Source organism: Lemur catta, chromosome 1, assembly GCF_020740605.2.
Source record: "Lemur catta isolate mLemCat1 chromosome 1, mLemCat1.pri, whole genome shotgun sequence".
Lineage (NCBI taxonomy): Eukaryota > Metazoa > Chordata > Mammalia > Primates > Lemuridae > Lemur > Lemur catta.
Window position 1 is genome coordinate 216,921,994 of NC_059128.1, and position 27,144 is coordinate 216,949,137.

General features: G+C 34.1%; 1 protein-coding gene across 4 annotated transcripts in view; it reads left to right on the top strand.

Annotated features, from left to right (window-relative positions):
• The window catches only part of OPA1 (OPA1 mitochondrial dynamin like GTPase), an 86,333-nt gene that overhangs the window by 23,992 nt on the left and 35,197 nt on the right, over window positions 1-27,144 (top strand). For all 4 annotated transcript variants that reach the window (XM_045539952.1, XM_045539954.1, XM_045539953.1 and 1 more), the window contains 17 exons: window positions 223-276; window positions 3,246-3,350; window positions 5,043-5,129; window positions 5,830-5,943; window positions 10,179-10,259; window positions 10,383-10,457; window positions 10,770-10,841; window positions 10,925-11,024; window positions 11,375-11,505; window positions 13,728-13,800; window positions 13,903-13,975; window positions 14,904-15,019; window positions 15,846-15,910; window positions 17,190-17,266; window positions 22,943-23,108; window positions 25,129-25,281; window positions 26,621-26,729. In XM_045539952.1, the coding sequence (XP_045395908.1) occupies window positions 223-276; window positions 3,246-3,350; window positions 5,043-5,129; window positions 5,830-5,943; window positions 10,179-10,259; window positions 10,383-10,457; window positions 10,770-10,841; window positions 10,925-11,024; window positions 11,375-11,505; window positions 13,728-13,800; window positions 13,903-13,975; window positions 14,904-15,019; window positions 15,846-15,910; window positions 17,190-17,266; window positions 22,943-23,108; window positions 25,129-25,281; window positions 26,621-26,729 (1,651 nt within the window). The remainder of the gene's footprint in view (window positions 1-222; window positions 277-3,245; window positions 3,351-5,042; window positions 5,130-5,829; window positions 5,944-10,178; window positions 10,260-10,382; window positions 10,458-10,769; window positions 10,842-10,924; window positions 11,025-11,374; window positions 11,506-13,727; window positions 13,801-13,902; window positions 13,976-14,903; window positions 15,020-15,845; window positions 15,911-17,189; window positions 17,267-22,942; window positions 23,109-25,128; window positions 25,282-26,620; window positions 26,730-27,144) is intronic.

The window sequence follows — 27,144 nt, forward strand, 5'->3', positions numbered from 1 at the left end:
TGATTTTTTTTAAGTTTTTTCTTCTTAATATAAAATTTTGATTTATTGATGAATACAGGTATTTTTACTTTCTTAAATCGTTTTAAAATTTACTTTGATTAAAAAACCATATAAAGCCAGTTGTTTTTAACTCTTAATACTTTTTAAAACACTTTAACTTACTATACATTCTATATAAACCTAATTCAACTCAACTAAAATTAATTTATTTTAAATATTTAGGTGTCAGACAAAGAGAAAATTGACCAACTTCAAGAAGAACTTCTGCACACTCAGGTAATTCTGATAAGAAAAACCATGGACTTTTTCTTACTATATTCTAGTGTAAGTTTGGTGATGTAGAGATTTATTTTTTCAATGAAGAAAAATTTGGAATGGCTTAATAATAGAACCTTATTATCAATAGATGCAAAAGCTAATTGAAAAATAAGGAATAAAGAAGGAGCTAGATAAGTACGGAGTTAACTCATCTATATGTAAAAATTTATGTTGAGTGAATCTTGTGCTTCTAATTTTAAAGAAAAAGTGAAAAAGGAGAAAGTGGTTTGTCCTTGTGTAAATTTATGCTTGCATTTTTACACTGATAGGCTAATTACTTTAGGTAACAGAGAAATTTGAGTTGAGTCTACCACATAGTTCTAGTAAGCCATCAGGAACCTTTTACTTTGCTTCTCTGAAGGCTGAAACTAATTGGGTAATACTTTTCACTACTTTGAAAAGCTATTCTGTTATATTTAATGATAAAATCATCATTATTTTAAAGACCTGTGGAATGTAATGAGTAGGTGACATTCTAGTGCCAAATTGACCTATCACTTATTGCATCACCAGTTTTTCTACATCATATTCAATAACTAAGTTATTTTTTTAATTTGAAAGGCTTATCTTAGCTCTCTTGTTTTTAGCAAATAAAAACAAGGATAGTTGACATAGATAGCTACAGGTTGAATATCCCTTATCTGAAATGCTTGGGGCCAGAAGTGTTTCAGACTTCAGATTTTTTCAGATTTTGGAGTATTTGCATCATACTTAACCAGTTCAGCATCCCTATTCCGAACATCTGAAATCCAGAATGTTCCAACGAGCATTTCCTTTGAGTATCATATTAGTGCTCAAAAGTTTCATATTTGGAGTATTTTGGATTTTCAGATTAGGGATACTTAATCTGTAGCATATTTTGAGTCACAGATTTCTTTGATATATCTATTCATTAAGTCTCTTACCTGACTATACCCCTAGACCAGTTGTGCTATGGTGGCACCATATATATTTTTTTATGCTTCCCAGCCATGTGATTCCAATCTGCAACCAGAGGTTAAGAATCATTGGTCTCAAAGTATGGTCTCTGGAGCAGTAGCATCACTACCTTTTGGGAGCCTGTTAGAAATGCATATCCTTGGCCCCATGCCATGCCTTCAGAATTAGAAACTCTGGGAGTGGAACCCAGCAATCTTTGTTTCTAAAAGCCCTCAAAGTAATTCTGATGCATTCTAAAGTTTGAGAATTATTGTTCTAGAGCTTTAGGGGATGGGCCAATAGCACATCTCTACAAGATGGCTAGAAATTAGCATCTGTACCAAAGAATGTTTCCATCCCCAGAAAATGTAGACTCCAAATTGATTTCATATTTACAAAGAAATTAAGCAATAGAAATCCTACCACCCTTATATATCCATTGATATCAACCCTTTGAGTTGTGTGGTTGCAGTTGTCAGCCACTGGGCCTTGACACAACACTATATTGGAGAGTTCATGATATAATAAACCGTAGAGTTATCTGCATCAGTGATGTCTAATAGAAATATACAAGCCATATTAGTAATTTTAAATTTTCACATTAAAAAAGTAAAAAAAAAACAAGTGGAATTAATTTTAATAATATATGTTATTTAACCCAGTTTATTCCAAATAGTATCATTTCAACATGTAGTCAGTATAAAAAATATTAATGAGATATTTTATGCTTCTAGGACATCTCAATTCAGACCAGCCACATTTTAAGTGCTCAATAGGTACATGTGGCTTGTGGCTGCCATCTTAAACAGCAAAGATCTAATCGTTAGATACTAGCATGATTTTGTTGTACATACTATTGTTAGATATAAATGAACACATTTATGTAAAAATATGTAGTTCTGCCTGTTTCATACTATATAATTCAACTATATGTTTTCCTTTAATTTGGCTTAAGTTGGACATTCTTGGAGGGTAGAACCATGATTTCCTATTATTTACTTTATTCTTGAAAGATTACAACAACCTAAAAAATTTTCTAAGAAATATTTTCCATTATAAAGGGCATGATAAGTTGGACATAGTCTGCTGGTTATATGACAGAGTAATTTTTAATAGTTTTAATAATTTTTAATAGTTTTAATAATTTCTCCACATTGTTAATATTTAGAGAAGAAATCAAGACTAGGAATACCAATTAGAAAGGATCAAATTTATTTGATAGGAAAAATGGGTAGGTAGGCAACTACTTTGACAAAATAACCTGTCTAATGATTAGACAGGGTTTTGTATCATTCTTTTAAATATTGATATATTATCTTTGGATGTGATAACAAAACCTAGAAGAGTTTGAGCCTGTAACTCAGACAGACCTATATTCAAAACGCTGTTCCTCCACCACCTACAAGCTGGGTGGCCTTGGTCGGGTTATGAAATGTCCTTAATCTCAAGTTCCCAATCTGTATAACCCCTGCCTCATGGGGTTTCTTTGAAGGCAAAGGGAGTTAATACATGTGAAACACTTAGTAAAGGCCCTATCACATAATGCATGCTTAGGGACAGCTAGGTATTATTATTTTTATTATATCACCTTAATTAAAATATAAAATAATGTGGGGGATGGGAAGAATTTGAATTTTTATCAAATGACCCTGTAATGAAAACTTGAAATTTTGATATGATAGGAAACATTCCTTCTTAGACTGTACTTAAGAATTTGCTTCTTTAAATTCTTACATTTTTAATGTTTTTAAGTAATTTCTTCAATGTAAGTAGCAAAGAAATCTTTAAATGAAATGCTAAATTATGATAGAAAATTATAATGAATTTCACTGTTTGAGATAATATTCATAGTTTATTCTCTCAACATTTTCATAGAAGCTTTTTAAATGTAATAATTCATTTTAGCTAGAAGATACAACTTCAGGATTTTGGAAGATTTTAATTTAGACTTAGTATTATTTGATAACCTATCTTTTTCTTATATAGTTATGTGTATTGTTCTGTTACAGTTAAAGTACCAGAGAATCCTGGAACGATTAGAAAAGGAGAACAAAGAGTTGAGAAAATTAGTGTTGCAGAAAGATGACAAAGGCATCCATCATAGAAAGCTTAAGGTATTTTAAGTTTATCTTAATTTGTAAATTCTCAGAACTTTGCTGCTTAACCTTGTGTGTTCATCAATACCAGCTTTTGAGGAGCTATAAAATATTCTATTATTCTTTTTTTTTCTAACATAATATCTTTGGGGGTTGGAGGAGCTCTTCCTATATTAACACATTTTACAAATTATAGACTCCAAAGATATGTTTTATGCTAAGCCCATAAAATCTTTATACTTTTAAGAGTCATTTCTTATGAATCAGTTTATTTTTCTGAAATACTTAGTTTATCTCTAGGCTTAATTTCTATATCTGTAAAATCAGAATTATTAATTGAAGGACATTTAACATCATTGCTTTATGTCTGTTTTCAGTAAATGATTAGGCCACTTCAGTTTTTTAAAAAAATTAACACCTTCTTCTAAGAGAAGGTTTCTTAGGCATTCACAGAACTTTTGAAAAAGAATATGCTGATATTGTTATCATAAGCTCATTGGTAATTACCATTAAATTTTATTATTCTCCACCATATTTGCTAAACTGAAGTAATTCTTTTAACTTAAATCTCTTATAAGTAAACAATTTATGTGTAGTAAAACTGCAGTGTAAATCATGGCACATACATTCTGTATCCAGAGTCCAAAGATACATAGTTCTAGTTTAACCAACATGCATTAGGAACTCTGACTTTAAATCATGATTTTGCAAAACCGATAAATAGCATGACTTATTTACAAGTGGCACCTAGTAGTTGCAAAAATCATGTCCAAATGTTAATGTATCTCAAGAGTTTACATCAGAAACTATTTTCTTTCATAAAATGCAATGTTAATGAAAATTTTTGTTTATTTTTAGATAGATGGGATGACAATTGTTTGCCATTTAATTATTTCTAGGTATTAAGAGAAGAAAGGAACCTGAAGCCCTCATTTTGTTTCTACCTTAGCCTTAAAACTTAATTATTAAATGCTTGATTATACCCATTTTTCCCAGGCCTATTTATTTGTTCATTCATTCATTTCTCAAATAATTACTTGAAGTTTGTTACATGCAAGGTGCCATGTTCAATCCTGATTATACAGAGAGAAGCAGTATAGGATGTTTGCCCTTGATGCACTCATATTTTTGCCTGCCCACTTATCAGGGTACACTGAACCACTCCTACTGCTTTAACGATCTTCTTGGTGTTCATTTCTCTTGTTTTATCCTTTGGTTAGGCACTTGTTTGTACATTTTCTCTGTTCTCTCTCTTCTCTCTCTCTCACACACACATGCACACACAGACGTACAACCCCAACTTGGCAAAGAATAATTTCATTATTAGTTGGTTACCTTACGCCTTACTTGGCCTTTTTTGGTGTTAATGGTCTTCCTCTGTTGGGCATTTAATACTAGCTCATCAGTATTAAATAATAATTTCTCTTTGTTATTTAATTAGAAGGTTATGAAATCCTGAATTAGTGAATCTTCTTAAATCTATTTATCATTAAATAAAATAAACTGAATAAGAAGAAATGGAATTTTATTCTGTACTATTTTAGTTTTTACTATGAAAATATATTTATATAATTAGAAATAAATAATACAATGATTATGGAAAAACAATTTGAATTTATCAGCTTTTTTTTTTCTTGACCCCTCTGTGGTATTTCTTTTTTTAAATGTTTTCACTATTTAAAAAATTATTAATTTTTTAAAATTTTACAGAAGTCTTTGATTGACATGTATTCTGAAGTACTTGATGTTCTCTCTGATTATGATGCCAGTTATAATACACAAGATCATCTGCCCCGAGTAAGTAAAAAAATTAATAGTAAACTTGCCCATTAGCAAAAACAAGCAATTTAGCTTCTTAAAAATGATGTGTGTGTGTGTGTGTATACACATACACACCACATATATACACACACACACACACACACACACACACACACACATATGTTATATATATTTTATTTAAGATTATTTGTGTTTCAGGTGCTATCTTAAGCAGTGAGCATCGTCTGACTATTTTGGTCCGTTATAAGTACCTAATATTAATGTGTTACATAAATATGTGTTATGAAGGAAGGCTATTAGATTTTTGGCATTATATATTTATAATATTTATAATATCAAATTATTGAATGGTGGATTAAATTAGGCATCTGAGTGAAATTTAACCTAATAAAATTGAAAATGTGTTTATAAAGAGTAAGCTAGCAAATAAAGATTGGTGCAAAGTTAGTAATCTGGTTTTAGAAATAGTGGTTTAAATTAGCACAAGTTTTTAAAATAAAAATTTGGCTATAAATAATGGATCCAGTTAATGTTTTGCTGTTTACTTTTTCAATGTGCATACATGTATCAACTATCACTTTTTTCATGGATTTTTAATTATTTCTTTAACTGTTGATATTTTAAAAGACTGCAGACTTAGAGCAGCATTCCCAATCTATTTGAATTTAATTGGTATCAGGTAAATATGAATAAATGTTATTTGTTTTGTGCTAAGGTTGTTGTGGTTGGAGATCAGAGTGCTGGAAAAACCAGTGTGTTGGAAATGATTGCTCAAGCACGAATATTCCCTAGAGGATCTGGGGAGATGATGACACGTTCTCCAGTTAAGGTAAGAAAATAGGCCATCTGAATGATGAATGAAGTTCCTTAGGAAAGTGACCATTTCAATGAGGTCTGTTTATTGTGATAAAATGAAGACTTTTAACTAAAGAAAGAATTGATGTATAGTACTTGGAATCATTCCTAGTGTAGAAATCAGTAGGAGGAACAGCCAGGAGGCCAGTGTGGCAGGAGCTGACTAAGGGGAGACTGGTGGGAGAGGATTTCAGAGGCCCAGAAGGAGGCCAGGCTCTACTGAGCCATTATAAAGCCTTTGGATTTTATTCAGAGTAAGATAAGTTAGAAGTTGAGTAGAGAATGAGAATATTGGAAATAGAGTCAGTGAATATAGATAATTTTCTGGTTTTATTATAAAAAAGAGCAGAGATATGGGGCAGTAGCAGTTGAATTATGTTGAGTAAAGGGAAAGTTTTAAAGATATTTATGTGATGATTGTAATGATCTAGTAAAGGGGAAGAAAATGATGCGAGAGAGGGAACAATTGCAAGAGCAAAGTTACTGCGATGAAGGAGGCTGGGACTCATTGTACAAGTTGTCCATATATGGAAGCACTAACGATTCATCCATGGTCACAGGAAGAATGTATGTGGCTACAGAGTCTTTCATTGAACAGATATTTATTGAACACTTAATATGTACCAGCAGCCAGACACGGTGGCTCACCCCTGTAATCCCAGTACTTTGGGAGGCTGAGGTGGGAGGATCGCTTGAGGCCAACAATTTGAGACCAGCCTGGGCAACATGCCAAGATGCCATCTCTACAAAAAGTAAAAAAAAAAAAACTTATCCGGGTACAGTGCCTGTAGTCCTAGCTATTCAGGAGGCCAAGAGTTTGAGGCTACAGTGAGCTATGATCGCACCACCGCACTGCAGTCTGGGTGACAGAGTGAGACCCTGTTCTAGGCAACTTATTGGTTAAAATAAGAAAAAAAGATCCTTGCCATAATGGAGGATACATTCTAAGAGAAAGAGACAGACAATAAATAATAAACATAATGAATAATTAAACTATATAGTATGTTAGAAAGTGGTAAGTGTTGTGCCAAAAAGAGGTAGAGCCAGGCAAGGGGAATGGAAGCCAAATTATTATATCACCTGTTAGTTAAAGGTCCCAGGGTGCTGGTCGATTGGATTGATAATGTAGCATTTGAACCAGCAGTTGCAGAAGTGAGGGAGACAATCATGTCGATGTCTAGTGCAACAGTGTAAGGCAGAGAGAATAGCTAGTGTAATTGAAGTGGCTGGGTGGCTGTCATATTCAAGGAATAACAAAGAGGCCAGTGTGGCTAGACCAGAAGTGAAGAGTAATAAATGGTGAGGCCACAGGGGTAATGCAGGGCAGGAAGAAGAAGATCATTAGGGTCTTATAGGACATTGTACAGACTTTGGTTTCATTTTGAGTAACGTGGGGAGCCAGTGCCAGATTTTGAGTAGAGTAACAACATTGCCTTTTAAAAGGCTCTTGCTGCTCTATTGAAAATAGATATAGGCACAATAGGTAGAACCAGGGAGACCAGGTGGGAGCTATTCGAGTATCCAGGTGATACGTGGACCAGGAAAGTAGCAGTGAAGGTGATAAGAAATGGTTGGATTATGAATCTATTTTGAAAGTAGAATCAATAGGATTTCTTTACAGATTTGATATGGGAAGAGACAGAAAAAGAGAATGTGTCAGTCATCAAGGATGGCTCCAGGGTTGTTGGCCTGAACAAATTAAAGGATGTGGTTTATATGGGAATGTCTGTGAGTGGATCAGGTTTGGGGTAAGATTGGGAGTTCAGTTTTAGACTCACTGAAGGGTGATGACAAATAAGCCGTTGGATATACAGGTTTGGAGAGAGGTCTGGACTAAAGACACAAATTTAGGAGTCATGCTCAAATATCAAAAAGTAGTATTTAAAGCCATGATCTTACTGGATAAGATCTCCAGGGGAGGGAATAGAAATAGAGAAGACATGGGACCAAGGATTAAATCCTAGACATTCTCAACATTAAGAGGTTGAGGGAAGAGGAAACAACAAAGGAATGTGTGAAGCTGCAACCAGTATGATAAGAGGGAAACCAGAACAGTGCAGTGTACTAGAAGTCAGGTAGAGAAAATATCGATGAGGAGGGAGTTATCACCGAGGTCAGATGCTGCTGATAGATCAAGGAAGATGAAGACTGAGAATCAATCATTGAATTTACCAGTGCAGGCAAATAAGTGAAATGTGTGGAAGTTTCCTTCTCATTGCATCTGCTTCCCCAAGTAAGAAGCCAAATTATCAGCTGTTAACTAAAGAGAACGGAGAAGAGATTGAAGATTGAGGCAGGAACAAAAAGTGAAGTCTTTTCTAAGAGATTGTGGTGACTGTAGGAAGGAAGTCAAATATTAGGACTGCTGAGTTGGACTGAAGTCCCCATTAAGGTCTGTGGACATAAATTTAAAGTGAATCTATATGGTTACATTTGTTTTGTTTCTTTCATGTTCACCTAATAGGGGTAGGTACAGAGTAGTGGGAGAATTGGAAAATTGAAATTACCATGCATTGTGGCCAGAATAGTGGTAGAAACTGAGACAGTGTGAAGCTAATGATAAAACCTTTAAGAAATGAAGAAGGAAGAGTATTGGTCAGTCTAATGTGATTCACACACAGTGCACTTTTGGGACTCTGGTTCTGCATTGAACCATGTTGTATGATACTGGTTCCTTTTTCAGTGATCTGTGGTATTGTGACTGTACCACACTTTATATATCCATTTTGCTATCAATGAGAATTTGGAGTACTTCCAACTTAGGGAAACAAAACAAAAAGCAAAATGAACTTTGGACTGCACCTCATATCATGCTCAATAATCAAGTGTAAAAACATTGGAAACCTACCTTTTACCTTGTTAATAGCACACTAAGGTAGAGGCTATGGATGATATTTCAGGAAGGAATTTAACTTTCTTTTGGCAGTGCATAGAGTATGGGCAGGTTTCTTTGACACAGACAAGGCTCTTCTCTTTCCAGTTTGCCATTAGTTCACTGGCGTTTACCAGAGCTTCTCTTTGAGGGACCCTGAACTCCAGGTTTTTCTTTCCCCAGAACAGTGAACGTGCCAGAATCTTGACTTAGCGTTTTAGCCTCCTTAGCAGTTTCTTTCTGCTTGATTTCTTAATATGTGACTGCCTTGAAGGAAAAGTGTACACAGGATGTAGGGCTTAAAGTTTGGGGAGGGTTTATTTCTGCAGTCCATTTTTCTTGGGGATCTTGGCATCTTAGGTTGTGGCTGCTTGGTAACCTTGAATTCCAATTTTTGTCTACTCAACCCAATGAAACTGCTACAGGTTTTAAGCTTTTTACTTGGGCCTCTGCCTTGTGCCACAAATTAACAAGTGCTCTGATGGAAAATAGCTGCAGGAAAATCCTTACAAAATCCCTTGGGATCCTGGACTCTTAGGCTGGGCTGCCAGGATTGCTTTCAAACAGCTGTTTTTCTTTTTTTTTAATCTAGCCTGTTTAGCTAGTCTCAGTGGAAGGAATTGTATTTTTTAAAGTAAAATAGAGTAATTACAAAGAAGCCGAAAAATTACAGTTGAAAAGTTAAGGAATGTGAAGTTCATGAAACCGCTGATTGTTAATATACGTTGCTATAAAATTTCTTGCCCAAATATAACTCCTTGGGTGAAACTTGCCTTAGCTTCATTATACTATTCTCTTCTGTGGCACCCTGGGTTTTGCCACTGTATTCTATTATGTCTGTGTGTATTTCTTTCTCCTGGTATATAGTGAAGTCTTAAACAGAGACAGTCGACACTTTGTGTTTCCCCACCTACAAAATCACATAGTTACCTCTCAATAAATAAACATTGAATAAATGAATTGTCCTTTACCTAAATTCATCTTTGAAGTTAAGTGCAAGATTTTCTTTTAATTTTTGAAGTTTCCGAGTGATCGTTTTGTGCTTGTATAACATTGACTTGAGAAAGAAAGGGTGGGTAGCAGCATTTTATATCATAAAAGAAATAAAATAACCAGCAACCTGGTTGGGAAATCACAATACGTGTGACATATGTATGAACAATACAAATACAAAATTATTGTGCGCTCATAACTGTCATGTTGATGGCTCCAGGGGGTGCTCCTAAAGTGTAGTGTGAAGGGACTCTCAGATTTGTGCAATGTGGTGGCCCTGTCTAGACCATGTAATTAATTAATTGCAAATGCATTATTACATCTCAGTTTTCTATTACTATTAGGTGACTCTGAGTGAAGGTCCTCATCATGTGGCCTTATTTAAAGATAGTTCTCGAGAGTTTGATCTTACCAAAGAGGAAGATGTAAGTAGAATTCGTCTAAGGTTCATATGTGTAATTTTATAACTTATGAGCTTATAAAAGACAATTCAATGGGATATTTGTGAACTAAGATTTTCTTAGAATTTTGTTGTTTTCTGTTAATAGCTTGCAGCATTAAGACATGAAATAGAACTCCGAATGAGGAAAAATGTGAAAGAAGGCTGTACAGTTAGCCCTGAGGTAAGTGTTGCAATTTATTTCAATAATGTTTTATGGAAATCCAATGTTTATGATTTCAAATAAATCATAATATTGGTATTGATGTTTAGATTGTAGCTGTTCTAAGATACATAGTTTTTTTTAAAAAATTCTAAATGTATCATTTTGTGGGTAATTTTCTAATAACTATTTCAGGATCAGAAAAAGCATACATTTTTTTCTGAGTAGCATTTCTGAATGGGTGAAATATAGAATTTTCAGAATATGTATTGCCAAACGATTTTTAAGAAACTCTCCTCAAAAATTAATGTTTTTCTTTTTCTTCCTGAGTAGACCATATCCCTAAATGTAAAAGGCCCTGGACTACAGAGGATGGTGCTTGTTGACTTACCAGGTGTGATTAATGTAAGTACATACCAAACATGTATCTTATTTTGTTGCTGTTTTGGGAGACATTTTTAATGACATTTAAAACCTTTTTCTTCAAGACTGTGACATCAGGCATGGCTCCTGACACAAAGGAAACTATTTTCAGTATCAGCAAAGCTTATATGCAGAATCCTAATGCCATCATACTGTGTATTCAAGGTAAATCATATCAAAAGATTTTAATCATACTGATACACTTTCTTCTTTAGAATTACAGGCTTTGCTCTAAATAATGCACATTATATAAACACACAAAATAAATGAGTTTTTGCTTTCTCTTCTTGTTCATTTTATTAGTAAATAGAATTGAAGTTGGAAATATTTTGATAAATTTCACTGTCGGCATCATTGAAATTTTTAATGGCTAGAATTTCTTTTTATAAATAAGGTAAATGTATTAAGAAATCTTTCTTGCTATAATGTGACACAAGTATATAGCTTGTGCTAAGTTTTTGAAGTCTACTTTGCATTTTGAAAACCCACGGTGTCATTTTTAAATTTTTTTTCAGATGGATCTGTGGATGCTGAGCGCAGTATTGTTACAGACTTGGTCAGTCAAATGGATCCTCATGGAAGAAGAACCATATTTGTTTTGACCAAAGTAGACCTGGCAGAGAAAAATGTAGCTAGTCCAAGCAGGGTGAGGGCAAATTCTTTGTACAAGCTCCAGCTGTGATAGGGATTGACTATTAAAAAAAAAAAAATCCTTGTGGAATAATTTATCAGAAAGTACTAGTAGGATTTTTCTTGTTTCTCATTAAAAACAAAGTGTTAGAAAATTATAGTAAATTACTTAAGTGTAATTTTGAGATATAAATAAAATTTCATAATTATCGTTAATTGTGCTTCAGAAGTACTTAAACTGCTAATTTGCTTACCCTGATTTAATTTGAATAATTTTATGTGCTGGCATATTGTCATTAACTTCATTTGTTGTGTTTCTGTCTTTTTTTTTTAAGTTAGTGATAGTATGGATTCCTTTTGGACCTTATATGTGTCATTTTATTGCAGATAAACATTCCTTTCCCTACCTCATCAAAGACTGTCTAGCAGATTTTTATAGTAGAAAAGGCATTGGACTGGGAATCAGGCTCCAGCATTCTCATCCATGCTCCACCACCAACTGGCTCTATGTTGTTGGGCAAACTTTGTTTCTTTTCTAAATCTAATCAATGCAGGAGCTAACCCATTAGTCTAGTTGACTAGACTAGGTCTAAAGTCATTTTCGTTTCTGAAGTTCTGTGAGTTCTATACATAGTGTTCATTGTCTCTTATCCTAGGGAAATGTATTTTTAGAATTATTCCACTGAAATCTATAACACCTTTCCTCTTTGCTCCTCCTTTAACAAAGAAAGAGTTTTATTTCAAGGTAACATTGTGTACAAATCTTATTAGGGTGAAAGTTATGACTCAAGGCAGTGCTCTCTACTTAATTGTAAAGGCATAAGGTAGTGGTTTTGAGTACAGATTCTGTAGTCAGATGCCTTAGTATCAAATCCTGGCTCTACCATTTGCTAGCTGTGTAACCTTGGGTAAACTATTTAACTTTTCAGTGCTTTAGACTTCCTTATCTGGTGGAAATGAAGATATTAGTGGTTCTTTCTCATAGGTTGTGAAGATTTGATGAGTTAAATATATGTTGTAAAGTGGTTGGAATAATGCTTGGCATAAAAGTGTTATATACATGGAGGCTGTCATCTGTTATCATTATTCTCCATAGAACAACAACTTCGGACTTTAAGTACCCATCCCCAGTGATACTGTGTAGAATTTCTCTCCTTGCCACCTTAAACTTTCTGAGACCATGCCTCAGTCAGGGGTCCCCAAGACAAACCAGCCATAGGTTCAGTGTTTCTTCAGAAGGACTCACGACACATAGTCATACTTACACCTAAGGTGCATTACAGTGAGAGGATAAAACAAAATCACCAAGGGAAAAGGCGCATGGAATGAAGTCTGGAGGAAACCAAGAGTTTATATCAGTGTAAGGAGTTGTTTACCAGTTTAGTTCCCAGATACCAGGCAAAGGCAAGCAGGCCTTTTTAAGGATAATAGTCTCAGGCCTGCTATGCTAACTCTTTTCTGCACAGCCTCTGTGACCTCTGCTCTGCCTTATTTTTAAGGGGAAGACTTGCTGTGGCAATAATAGTCCTGATAAGGAGAAGGAAAGAAGTGAGGTAGAAGAATTTCTGTGGCCTCCTCCATCTCTCTATTCCTTTCATTTCTTTTGAAATGCAATTGAAACTTACTTCAGTCCTTTTTATATCAAAGATTCGACCTTAGCTTAGGTTATAACTTGTTCTTAAAGGAAGGATTCTCACCCCTGTATTAATCTGAAGGGGCTTCAGGGTGAAGAGACTCTTTTATGTTGTGTAGGGGAACAGGTAGATCTCTGTGCAAATACACATTTTTTCTGGGTACAGAAACTATAATTTTTATCACATTTAGAAAAAGATTTTTGACCCTAAAAGAGTTGAAAACCAATGGATCCAAATATTTAAAAAGAAGGTGAGAGGGAGGAAAAGGAGGAGGAAGGAATAAAAGAAGACTATCCAATTGGGCAAGAATTTAGGTATTTGAAGAAAGTATGGGGCAATAATAATAATACTATTAATAGCTATCATTTATTCAATACTTCTACATGTGTGGCATTGTGCTAAGTATCATTATATCCCATAATCATTTCAACAACATTTTTGAGAAAGTTAAGTTACTTACTTAAGAACACATAACTACTAAGTGGCAGAGCAGGAATTCAAATATATAGTCATTAAATTATTTTGCTTTTTAGATTGTATATTATACTCTTAAAAGTTATGTAAACCTATGTCTCACATTTATTTTTATTACTTTTTAAAATAGATTCAGCAGATAATTGAAGGAAAGCTCTTCCCAATGAAAGCTCTAGGTTATTTTGCTGTTGTGACAGGAAAAGGTATGCAAAGATGTATTATTATAATTTGTTTTTAGTTTTTATTGTTTTCACATAATAAAGGTTAATTTTCTTGGTGAAAATTTGGCCACCATCTTTCCGCAGGAAATAGCTCTGAAAGCATTGAAGCCATAAAAGAATATGAAGAAGAGTTTTTCCAGAATTCAAAACTTCTAAAGTAGGTGTCTTGTTAAAATATTTAAACATTTCACAGTGAGGGAGTAACTTAAATTAAATTGTTTTTACTTAAAAGTTCATGTTTTATAGCTGTTGTTTAACATTGAATTTCTAGAATTTTTCCCAAATAGTGATCTGTATCTAATAAGCAAGTCCTTAAGCCACTCTTTGACAGAATTAGGAGCAGTTTATCCCGTGTTACAGGAGACACTGTTATAATAAACTACCCTTTGGGATTTGGGCACCGAAATACAACACAGATAACTCTTATGTCATTTTACTTATAAAGTGATTTTTAAAAACGAACACTTTGATTTTTAAATATGTGTACACATTTCTCTTACAATATTAGGGAAAGTCAGAGTGGACAGTGTCAGAGGAGTAGTGTCCCTAAATAGATATTGGCAGAAAATAAGATATTGGCCAAAAAGCAAAAAGGAAGAGCTAAAGGGTGATTGGATTACTATATACTGAAACTTTATATGTAGAGAGTTTCTGGAAACAGAAAAGTGTGTTTGCTTCTAGGTTAGTATAGTAAATCAAGATAGTTCTTGCAAACATAGTCTTGTATGTTATCTATTGGGAAGGAACTGATAAGCGTATAGAACTGTGCTATCCAATATGGTAGTCACTAGTCCTTTGTGGTTATTAAAACTTAAACTAGCTAACATTCAGTAAAATTAAAAATTCAGTTCCTCAGTCACACTAGCCACACATTTCAAGGGCTTAGTAACCCCATCTGGCTATTAGCTACCATATTGGACAGCTCAGATATAGAACATTTTCTTTATCACAAAGTTTTATTAGATAACATTGGTATAAAAGGTATAGTGGATATTATCATTATAACAAGTGCATTCTCAAACTTGGTGATAATACTGTTGTCTTTTTTGCCATTTTAATGTACTTTAGCTCTTATTTTTTTATAGGACAAGCATGCTAAAGGCACACCAAGTGACTACAAGAAATTTAAGCCTTGCTGTATCAGACTGCTTTTGGAAAATGGTACGAGAGTCAGTTGAACAACAGGCTGATAGTTTCAAAGGTAAGTTGAATTTTTAAAATAAGGAAACAAATTCAGACATTTTATTAGCTGTCAATCTTTAGCATTCATCACATTCTGTGCTCCTTTTCTTTAATGGTTGCTTAGTAATTCAGTCACTGTTAGGTGATATATAGAAAATGAAAAAATGCAAATCTTTGGTTGTACAAGAATAGTATTTTTCTTTTCAGAAGAAAATCGCTAGTGTTTGGAAGAAAGCTTAGTAGACTATAGAGAACTTGGATTTCCCCCTTTTTAGGGAGTAGAGAGGAAATGTGTTGGGAAGCAGAGCACTCTGTGCTTCATTTACATTGTACTGTTTCCTGAATTCTTGCTCAATGTCTTTGCTTTCATAGTTTTATCTGATGAGACCATACTCTCCTTCCCTTTTCCCATATGGAAATCCTACCTATTTGTCCCACTTAGTCCCTCAGCAACCTTGTAAGTATTATTTTTATTGCCATTCTACAGAAGAGAAAGCAAAGAACAGAGTAACTTACCCAAATAACTTACCAGTATCGGACAGCAACAGATAATAGGTCCAGGATTTGGATCTTGGTGGTATGACTGCAGAGTCCATTCTCTTAGCAGCTATACTGAACAGCTTCCAGCTGTGTGTTTGTGAGTTGAAAATGGAGAAACTAGAATCAAGGAGAATTGTTTAGAAAGCTATTGCAATAATGAAATTCTGCGATGTTGAGAGTCCAGAGTACTAAGGAGCCATAGGCGCACCCTAAGAAATTCAGTTAAGACTGTAGATATGCAATATAACGTTTAACCACTACAGCGGGAAAAAATCATCAAATTTGAACATTTCCTTCTTCCTCAGCAACACGTTTTAACCTTGAAACTGAGTGGAAGAATAACTATCCTCGCCTGCGAGAACTTGACCGGGTAATATTTGGGTACCTCATCTATTTTGTATACCTTAATTTAATACTGTGTTCTAACAGAATTTTTGTTGATGGAAGGAATCTGGTTAGATAAATTGCTTTGGTTTTGACCATAACTACTAATTTAGAGCTGCAAGAATACATAACTAGAAGCAGTTGTCTCTTCTACAATAATTTAAATTATTTATTACATGACATTAAAAATAATTAGGAGCTAGGTATGATGGCTCACGCCTATAATCCCAGCACTTTGGGAGTTTGAGGAGGGAGTATCGCTTGAGGCTAGTGAGGTTATAGTGAGCTATGATCTTGCCACTGCACTTCAGCCTGGGTGACAAAGAGAGACCGTGTCTCTAAAGACAAACAAACAAAAATCACAATTAGAGATCATAAGATATCAAAACAAGTGTTTAAAATGTTAGTTCTGAGAAGGTAAAGAATATTCTTTAAAGGTCTTATAAAATTAATGTATTTATGTAATCTTTTATATCAACTTTTTACCTTAAACATTTACCTTGGAGAACTGCATTCTAATTTAGTGGGAACTAAATATTGTTTTTCTTTGATTTTAAAATGATGTTTTTCCTTGATTTTAAAATGACCATTAGTTGTAAAACACAACATTAATTTACTGTTACTGATGGACTAAATTAACATGTATTGACACTTTCACATAAGATTATGTGAAAATCTTACGTGAACAAATATTATGTGAAAAACTGCATTCAGAATTGAGTAAATAGGCCGGGCACGGTGGCTCACACCTGTAATCCTAGCCCTCTGGGAGGCCAAGGCGGGTGGATCGCTTGAGGTCAGGAGTTTGAGGCCAGCCTGAGCGAGACCCCGTCTCTACTAAAAATAGAAATAAATTATCTGGACAACTAAAAATATATATAGAAAAAATTAGCCAGGCATGGTGGCGCATGCCTGTAGTCCCAGCTACTCGGGAGGTTGAGGCAGTAGGATCGCTTAAGCCCAGGAGTTTGAGGTTGCTGTGAGCTAGGCTGATGCCACGGCACTCACTCTAGCCTGGGCAACAAAGTGAGACTCTGTCTCAAAAAAAAAAAAAAAAAAAGAATTGAGTAAATAAGGTAGACATTTATGTCAGTTTCTTTGTCCTTGTCTGGATAATGGCATTCCTAAAAAAGAAACTAGAAGAGCATTTTTCTAGTCATGCATATTGAAAGTCAAACTTGGCCTACTAGCTGTCTCTGAAAATCATGACAGAGCAAATTTACTATCTTATGGAAATCTTACTTACGTGTATCCATATTGCCTAGAATGAACTATTTGAAAAGGCTAAAAATGAAATCCTTGACGAAGTTATCAGTCTGAGCCAGGTTACACCGAAACATTGGTGAGTATTTGACTTTGATATTAATCTCTTTCCTCACACACTTTACTGTATGTGTTATGATGAAATACTAAAATTAAGATTGATAAAGCAGTGATTTAGTGTTGCCTTGGCTCATCCCTCAAAGCACTTAGTAAATAGACAAAAACATGCAAGTATGTCTTTTTGCAAAATCTAACCACTATTATAGTCTAACCAATTGAATTTCTGGAAGATGCTTTCTTTCTCCATGTCCTTTTTAAATCTTGATTCATCTTTGGCTTTTCTTTATCTTATACTTAATAAATGTATAATCATGATTTCTATAAAATCATTTAGGCAAAATTTTACCAAATTGTGCTTTATACAAATATTAAACATCTGTCAGTACTGGTTGCTTTTATTGCATTAATCATAGAGAACAAAATTATAGAGAAAATTGGCTTGTAAAAGGAGAATAGTATGTATTTTCAAGTTCTCATTCCTGAGTGAGAACAGTTACTACTTTCTGTGACGTGTGCCTAATATGTTGTGTATAAATCACATTTTGAATTGAATCATATTTGAGATTTTTTTAAATAGCAAGTAAATGCATCTTTTTGAAAAATTCTCTGCAAATTTCTTTTAAGTCAAACTGTCACCTTCAATTTATATTTTGTGTAAATTTGGCCATTCTTAAATTTGTGGGAATGGGGCCCTGTAACCAAATAGATTCTATGTACTGCAAATAAGCTGTGTATAAGTAGCCTTAAAATTTTTGCAGCCATGTTTTAATTAACAAATTCCTTATGCATAAATTATATTTCTAATAAAGTCTGTGGTATTTTTAAGAATTTTTCATTCATGGAGCAGAAGTGTCCTTATTGCCATTTATGATAAATCTTACTTATTTTATGTGCTCAGGTAAAGGGTATCAGAACTGAGCCTAGACAATAGTATCTTGTCCTTAATCTTGAATTCTGTATCACTAGTTTTCTCATCTGAGTGCCCTTTCTTCCAAAGTGTTGAAGTAGTCAAAATTTGCCTATTTTTAATCTTATTAAAGAGATCTGATCTTGTCAATACTTGTTGATTGATTACTCAATATATATTCAGCACAACTTATGTTTGTTATTTGTATTTTAAGCCAGTTCTATGGCTTTGTGTAAGTCAGTTAGCTTTTGAAGTTGCAAGGGACATACAGATGTATAGATATGTGTGTATATATATGCATGTATGTATACATACATGCATATGTGTGTATGTGTACATAGATATATCTCTCTTGCAATGACCTAGCAAGGCAACCAGTATTGTATTCATTCTGTGTGTCCCACATAAAATGAATATAATACTAATTGTTGCCTTGCTAGTTGTGTGAGGGTAATGTACATAGACAGTGATTTATAAAGTATAACAACTAATAATGCTATTTATAGGAGGAAAAATGTGATCCCTTTATAAATTTCTGACATCAACAAATGGAAAGGTTAGTTTTGTTTGGACAGAGAATTTTGAAATCAAAATATTCCTCCACCAAAGTGAGCATTGAAGACAAACCTAATTTATTTTAATACACAGGTGGCTGAAAGAAATTGTGAAGGGACAAGAAACCTATACTGCCAGATTGCCCATTGAACAGGCAAAGGAGAACTAAGACATCTGGCTGCTCGAGATTGATTTTTGTGAGCTACCAGATCACATGATTCTCGATCTTTTCATTGCCTTTTATTTCAGACTCTAAAGCTTAACACATACATAAATCAAAATAGCAAGTCCCCTTAATTATTCATGCCACATTGAATTCACCCACATTACGCTCAAAACATTTTATTTTTGTGACATAGGTGATGTCGTCTTAGGAGTTTTTATTGGTATCTTTTTGTTTCATTATGCTGAATGTGGTATTTTAGGACACGTGCCAAGAATGTTTATAATTATTTAAGTCATAGGACTGTTTGATTTACATTTGGTGATCTGGAAGCAGTGTTATAAGTATTTTATTTCGGCAGTGATAATTTCTTATGTATTTATAGACATTCTACTGTACTTTAGTTATATTTTAAGAATGTTATTGGGTGTTTATATTTGACATATAATGCATTATAGTGGGAAATAGACTCTTGCATTTTACACAACATACCTGGTTTTCAAGATTCAATTAGCTGACATTAAGCAGGAGATACTGATATATCATTAATATTATATGACCATCAGTGTAGACATATCTTTTCTATAAGAATAGGTGGCTAGCTTTATAGAAATGCTTTTTAAAAAATGGTGTTATGATATGCATGCAATGGTTGGAGAATAAATTCAAAACATTTATTTTGAATTAGTTTAAAGGAATGAAAGGAAAATGGGAAAGCACACTCAAGTACCCTAACTCAGATTTGAGAAATCAAAGATAGACTTATGATATCATAATCTGACATTTAAAAGGTAAATAAGTGTTAGGTAAAGGCAGGGGCAGGAGAGTTGCAAAGGCCAGGAGGTGAGAACAAGAAAGGTAACACAGGTAGCTGTGTCCTGTGGCTTTAGCATAGATGGAGGCAAGAGACAGGAGGTAAAACAGTAGATGTAACAAGATTATTAAGGTTTATAAGCCATGTTCAGAAGCTTGAAATTTATCCTGTGAGCAGTAGAGGTCACTGAAGAGGATTAGGTCAAAGTTGCATTTTAGAAAGATCTTGGTAGTATGGAAAATGGAATACACGTGGAGAAAACTATAAGCAAGGAAGCACTTGTTGCAATATTTAGGCAAGAGCTGATGGTGACTTGAACTTGGATAGGGATGGTGCAGATCGAAGAGGAGAGATTTTTGAGATATTTGAGAGGTTATCTAGAAGATAGACTTGACAGGATTTAGTAATTGGATGTGTAGGTGTGAAGAAGAGCCCATTAAATAGTGAGTACATTTATATCCAGTAATTACATGGCTCGGAATATGTGGGAATGAAGATAGACTTGACAAAGATGAACACATAAGACTCTTTACCTTGGTTTTGTTTATAAATGTAAAAAAAAGAAAGACAACTTAGGTTTCTTATTTGGAATTACATGGTATTTGGTTTATCCATAGAGAGGGTTACAGTGAAGCAGTTGAAAGATAAAGGATGTTGACATGGAAAGCTGTGTACAATATACTTTTAGATTAAAAAATATTTATAAAACTGTGTATAATATAATCCACTTGTAAATACATATACCCACACAAATATTTATATGGGCATTATATTCTTTTAATGGTAAATTAAGCTGTAAATAGTGGTTATCTCCTGAAAGAGGAATTATGGGGGACTTCTTACTTTTTCTGTATTGGTTGAAATTATTATATGGAGTAAGTCCTCTGCTTTAAAAGAAAAAATTTCCATTTTGAAAAGTATTTTTTAATTAAAATGGAGTTTAAGTAAAGTTCCTGGAAATAAAGGAGGTAATAAAACTACAATGTTAATTGTACTTTATATATTTGTGGAAGTTATCCCTGGTTGGTGGCAATACCTAGGCTAGAAAAGATGTCTATAATCACACAGAACATAGGCTGGGGAATTGGTAGATGATGGCAACAAGTAAGGAGAGCAGATGTTATAATCAGATGGGGTGGCCTCACAGTCCAGGGATTTTTATGTGAGAGTTGAGGAAGGACGGTCAGAAGAGAGATGATGGAGTGAGGAGGACATAGCTTCCACTTCCTAACACTGAAGGCCATTCAGCTAGTGAACAGCTTCCACTCAGCCAAATTTGAGAACAATCACTGTTCTTAAGGGAGAGCCAGAAAAAGTTTGGAGATAAAAGAAATATTTGTCACAGAACAGGGTATGGGGAGCACAATAAAATTGTTGTGATGGAAGGGAGCAGTGGGAGTCTGGGACAGGGAACAGCAGCTTGGTGATGAAAAGAAAAGGCAGGAGAGGCCGGGCAAGGGTGGGTAGCAACAGCCGCCTCTGTGGGTTGGAAAGCAGCAGCCGCCTTTGAGAATGTTACTTTAGGCTGTTCAGGATTTGGTAGTCTGGATTTTCATTATGGTTTCCTTGAAAGGGTGTCTAGGATACAGACTCCTGGCCCACAGACTCCTAGGAAGAAATAACAGACCAATGCCTGTTCTGAGGCAAGAGCAGAAAAAAGCCCCAGTAGTCAGGGGCTGGATCCTGTTCGGCTTTCAGAAATCTTCTTGAGTTTGTGTTTAAAATGATATCTGAATAGGAAACCCTGACAAGCTGCTTGTCTTCCATCTCACTCCTTAAATTCTCTCACTCTCTGTCATTAACTCAGTGACTAAATTGTCTCTGTCTTTCTGGGCCCCAGTGGTATATCCTCTCCTTATACTCTCTCTTTTTTCTGATTGTAACTGAAAAATGACCTGAAAGCTAGCAAGGAGAAACTAACTCATGAATTTAGTAGACTTAATTTAACACAAAATGTTTAGTAAGTAGTCTTGGAGTGGGGAAGGAACTATTGACTCTCCTCTCTGAACAGAGTTCAGCTTGGCTTTTGGACAGCAGGGATGTTGTTGCTACCCTGAGCTGCATCCCTAAGGGTTGAGGTTATTCTTAAGACTGACCATATCATGAGTGGAGTATTTTTTTATGTTGTAGTATTCTATTACAGTGAAATTATTTTGTGATAACCAAAATAAATATTTTCTTGAGATTTCAATTTTTTTATTGATTAAAATACTTGTCTTTTTCTTATTTAGTGATCTGTGTTCTTGTAAGATGTCTCTTAAAGCAGAATTTTCATTGTGATTATGTATCTTTTATATTAATACTTTAATCACGAAATGTTGAAAAATGTTACCTAGCAATACCCCATAACATCTGTATGCTTTGTGCTGTGGTCTCATAAATTGTAAAAATTATACCAAGAAGTTTTCAGTCTTGGACTCCACATTAAACACATAGAAAGTATATTTTAATATTAGGCAAACAAGCACATGAAAAGATGCTCAGATTTATTAGTCATTAGAGAAATGCTAACTAAAACCACAGTAAGATACCACTATAAACCTACTAGAATGGCTAAAATTAAAAATGACAGACCTTACCAAGTGTTGGTAGGGATATAGAGGATCTAGAACTCTCTTTCTCTGCTAGTGGAAATGTAAAATGGTGCATCCATTTTGAGAAACAGTTTGGTAATATCTTAAAAAGCTAAACATATAATTACCATATGATCCAGCTATTCCACTCTTAGATGTTTACCCAAGAGGAATGAAAACATATGTCCATATAAAACTTGTATATGAATGCTCATAGCAGCTTTATTTGTAATAGCCAACAACAGGCAATAGCCCAAATGTCCATCAACACATGCATGGATAAACAAATTCATGCAATAGAATGTTAATACTATATAGCAATAAAAAGAAGTGAAATATTAATATACACAGCAACATGATGAATTTCAAAATAATTGTGCTGAGTGGAAGAAGATAGACAAAAAAGGGTACATGCTGTATGATTGCATTTACATAAAATTCTAGAAAAGACTAATTATAGTGACAGTAAATGCAGTGGTTACAACTTTTCGGGATGATGGATATGTTCGTTATCTTGATTTCTGAGATTCATAGATGTATATATATGTCAAAACTTATCAAAACCTTAAATATACTCAATTTATTGTACATTAATACAGTATAAAAATTTACTTCAATTAAGCTGTTTTTAAAAACTTAATATTTAGATTTGGCGTTATTGATACTTTTTTTTTTAATTTCAGGGAGGAAATCCTTCAGCAATCTTTGTGGGAAAGAGTATCCACTCATGTGATTGAAAACATCTATCTTCCAGCTGCACAGACCATGAATTCGGGAACTTTTAATACTACAGTGGACATCAAGCTTAAACAGTGGACTGATAAACAGCTCCCTAATAAAGCAGTAGAGGTTAGGATATAATTTAATTAAATGGGTAAGAAGCATTATCTGAAGGGAGTAGGAGCTGTGAATTTTAGGTTTTATTCCCATCTCAGGCACTATCTTTCTTTTTGGTCATATTTTGGTCCAGAATACTGCATTTATTCTTTGTTCCTCATCTCTGTGTTGGGACTAACTTTAATGTTGCTACTACCAGTTACTACTGTTATAAACATTTATTAATTGGTATGGTGTTGGCCTGAGGATATTGGTTCTTCTTCCAAAGATAGCATTTAACAACACCAGCAAAATTTGCTTGAGTGTTACATATTTTGAACTTCTTCCGCAGTTAGAGATTCTATAAGGAAAATATTTAATGGATTAAACATTTCAGGTACTGATTTTCTACAGGCCCAATTATACTTAAATAATCATTTCCTTAGTTAGGATCCTGACAGAATATTACTATATAAAAAACTACCTTAGAGAATCTATTTCTGTTACCCATGTATCTTGGCTCTACCACTTAATAGCTGTATAATCCTTGGACTAGTTGCTTAACCTTTCTGTTTTCTCATCTATAAAATAGGGGTGGTAATGTTGCCTACCTCACAGGATTGTTACAAGGATTAAATAAGTTAATACATGTAAAATACTTAGCACCTGGCCCATAGTAACTGCCCAGGAAATGTAGCTGCTATTATTATAATCATCATCTGAGTTGGTCTTTCATGCGTATTACTCTATGAACAGTGATTTTTCTAGCTAAGATCAGTGTATCCTATGTTTCTTTGTGAAGTTGCTCACAATATTGGAGTCAATGTTAAAAATAATTTTGTTTTTCATACCTACCTTAGATATAAAGTATCAGTTTCAGGTGTGATTTCACTCCTTTCCTATCCTGCTCCAGTCTTAGTTTCGTTACCTCTGTTCTCAATTTCCTCAATCTTCTCTTTCTGTGAACTCTTACATCCTCTCTGCCTAAGTTGCATGCTGCTGAGCCCTGCTCAACTCTTGACATATTTACTCTTAATTAGGGAGCTGCTGCCACCACTTCGCTAGCTCTCCTCACTACTGGCACTAACATTTTTCTGGGCCCTGTCCCGTGAGAAGATATTTTCATATCCTAAGATTCAAGCTGTGGAAGTGGTCATAAAAATGGCAATGATTGTGTCTCCTGCAGTTTTCTGCCTTCAGCGTTAGGTGTGGTGGAAAGGATGTGGCCCTGGTGAGAGTCAAGAAACATGGATCTTAATACTCACCCCACCACTTACTCTGTATTCTTGGACAGTCACCTTTCTTTATGCCATAATTTCTTTGTTTCAAATAAGGGAAGGCTAAATATAAAATACAACATTAAAAAGCCTACTTAATTTTAAGTAGATTTAGTTCTCAATTATTTTTGACACTGCTCTTCCTCTCCGCTTCAATAATTAGTAGTTAGCTATAATATAAAGCTGAATAATACATAGCTACGTTTGAAAATATTGTTGCATTGCTTCATACCTTTGCTTAGAGACAAAGATGTGAAGATGATTGAATCATTAAGAAATTTTAAACTTTTAAATTTTAAAATTTAAATGTGGAAGAAGCAGGCAAACTGAAATGTCTTATAGGTTGAAATGAATAAGTGAACTAAGTCCTGTGGCAGACTTAGAAAGCATACCTTATCTAAAGAAGGCAGCCCTGTTTCACTCCAGCAGGTGATGTCTCGTAGGAATATAGGTATACCATTCCCAGATAGTTCAAGAGAAGCTGGAAATATAGATTTTCATATGAGGTCCCAATTCTTAAATATTGGCAACTAATTTTCCAAATGTAAAACACTGTGTATGTCTACCAAAATGTGTCAGAAGGCCAAATCTGTCCCACTAGCAATCCATGCGAGACCTCTACCATAGTTTATATTGGTCTTTTTGTTAATGTAGTTGCATGTGTATTTTCTGATAAGCTGATTTATCACATCTAAGTTCATGTGTTATTTTCCATGTTACATATTAAATGAGAATATATATTATAAATGCAGCTTTTTTCTTTTAAATAATTCTAGGTTGCTTGGGAGACCCTACAAGAAGAATTTTCTCGCTTCATGACAGAACCCAAAGGGAAAGAGCATGATGATATATTTGATAAACTTAAAGAGGCTGTTAAGGAAGAAAGTATTAAACGCCACAAGTGGAATGACTTTGCAGAGGATAGCTTGGTATGTTGTTTGTATTTGGGAGATCAGCCTCAAATTTTTATATAACTTCTCAAATTAATACTGTTTCATGGGAGCCTATTTTTATGAGACTATTTAAATTACATTCTGAATTTAAAATAAGTAAAGCAATAGATTTGTGATCTGTATCTGTCCCTTTAAATTTCTCTGCCCTTCTAAAGTCACCCTTTGCTATTTTTTTTCTTGGCTTTCATTTCAGAAAAAAGCCAAACTGCAGTGAACAGGTTCCCCTAAACTTCCACAAATTGTCATTCCCTTAGCTATTTCATGGACTTATCTCTAGATAGCTGCTTTTAATTTTACCCTCTGTGGTATTGAAAGGAGCTAAATACATTGGTTTTCAGTGATTTGAGTCATAAAATGTTAGACTTCTAAAATCATAACACTAACTGTCATGTATTGAATCCTTCCTATGTGCCAGCAAATATTTTGCAGGCATTGATTTAGTTCTTAAGCAGTCCTGTTGTTGTCATTGGCAGAGCTGGGATTCAGGCCCTGCTCTTTCTAACTACAAAGCCTGGCTCCTGACCTCCACCACCTGATAAATCTTTTGCTGTGTAGAAAGTTCTCACCACCAATATCAAATTTATTAAGCACCTGCTTTGCTCAGAGAGTTACGAGAGGCACTGTTGGATTGAGAGTTTTCTAGGAAAGTATATATCTCACTATGGGCTGGTTTTATTTATAATTTTGTTTTAAAGAAATGTTTGTCTTCATGTTTGAAAACCACATTTATTCTTGTCAAGTGCCCTGTTAATATTGGCTTTCTGGGAGAATGGTGCCATTTTCATTCATTCACTCAAAAATTATAAAACTTGGAAACCAATTTCAATTGTAATCAATAACTAACATTTATGATTGTCTAGACCTTTTAAGCATCTACCCTGTTACCTTTTGTCATTACTCTTACCAGTGAGATAATGGTTAATTTTTTCCCCTCTCTTTTTTGAAAAGGCTAACACATAGGTCATATGGCAGAAAGGAGAGGAAATGACCTGAATATAACCCTTGAATTTTGGGGTTCTAAGTGTTGCATTTTATGTAGTTAAATGTATAATATTAATATATCTCCTACCTCTTTTAGAGATGGTTAGCTTGTTTAATTTGGGCCAAGAGAAAAATCTCTGTTTATTTTTTAGATAGAAAGCTGACAAATAGGCAAATAAAACGAGCTCCCACATATTTATGTGAGGGACATACTTCTATGCTGTTTTAGATATATCTATTATTTTGCATATTTACTGAGATTACAGTTTAAATAAAATTAGAAAAATGATGAGACATAAAAACTAATTATATTTTTCTTTACTTGTTATTTCAGAGGGTTATTCAGCACAATGCTTTGGAAGACCGGTCCATATCTGATAAACAGCAGTGGGATGCAGCTATTTATTTTATGGAAGAGGCTCTTCAAGCTCGTCTCAAGGATAGTAAGTATCTTTACTATCACAGGTTATTGACATGGGGTTATTGAGGGACACAGGTTATTGAATTCTGAGTATTCTGAGTGATTAAGAAGTCATCCAGCTTTAGTGAATGTTTGTAAAAATATAATTAACATTTCAAGGTTTTTACCATTAATATTATAGTATAATTGCATATTATTTGTGGGATTTTTTGGTCAGCTGCTTTGTCACTACTTTAAACTAATAAACAAATTGAACATGTGATGTTTATGTGTACTCATTCTTAAAAGCTACAATTCAAAATATTTTAGTGTGTTTGCTACTGTGCTTATAGGAATTTTATAACGCAATTGTACTTTCTATGGATTCTAAACACATTAAATTTTTTCTTGTATATGTGCCATATCCTGTAATTTGTTTTCTTTATTTCAACTGACTT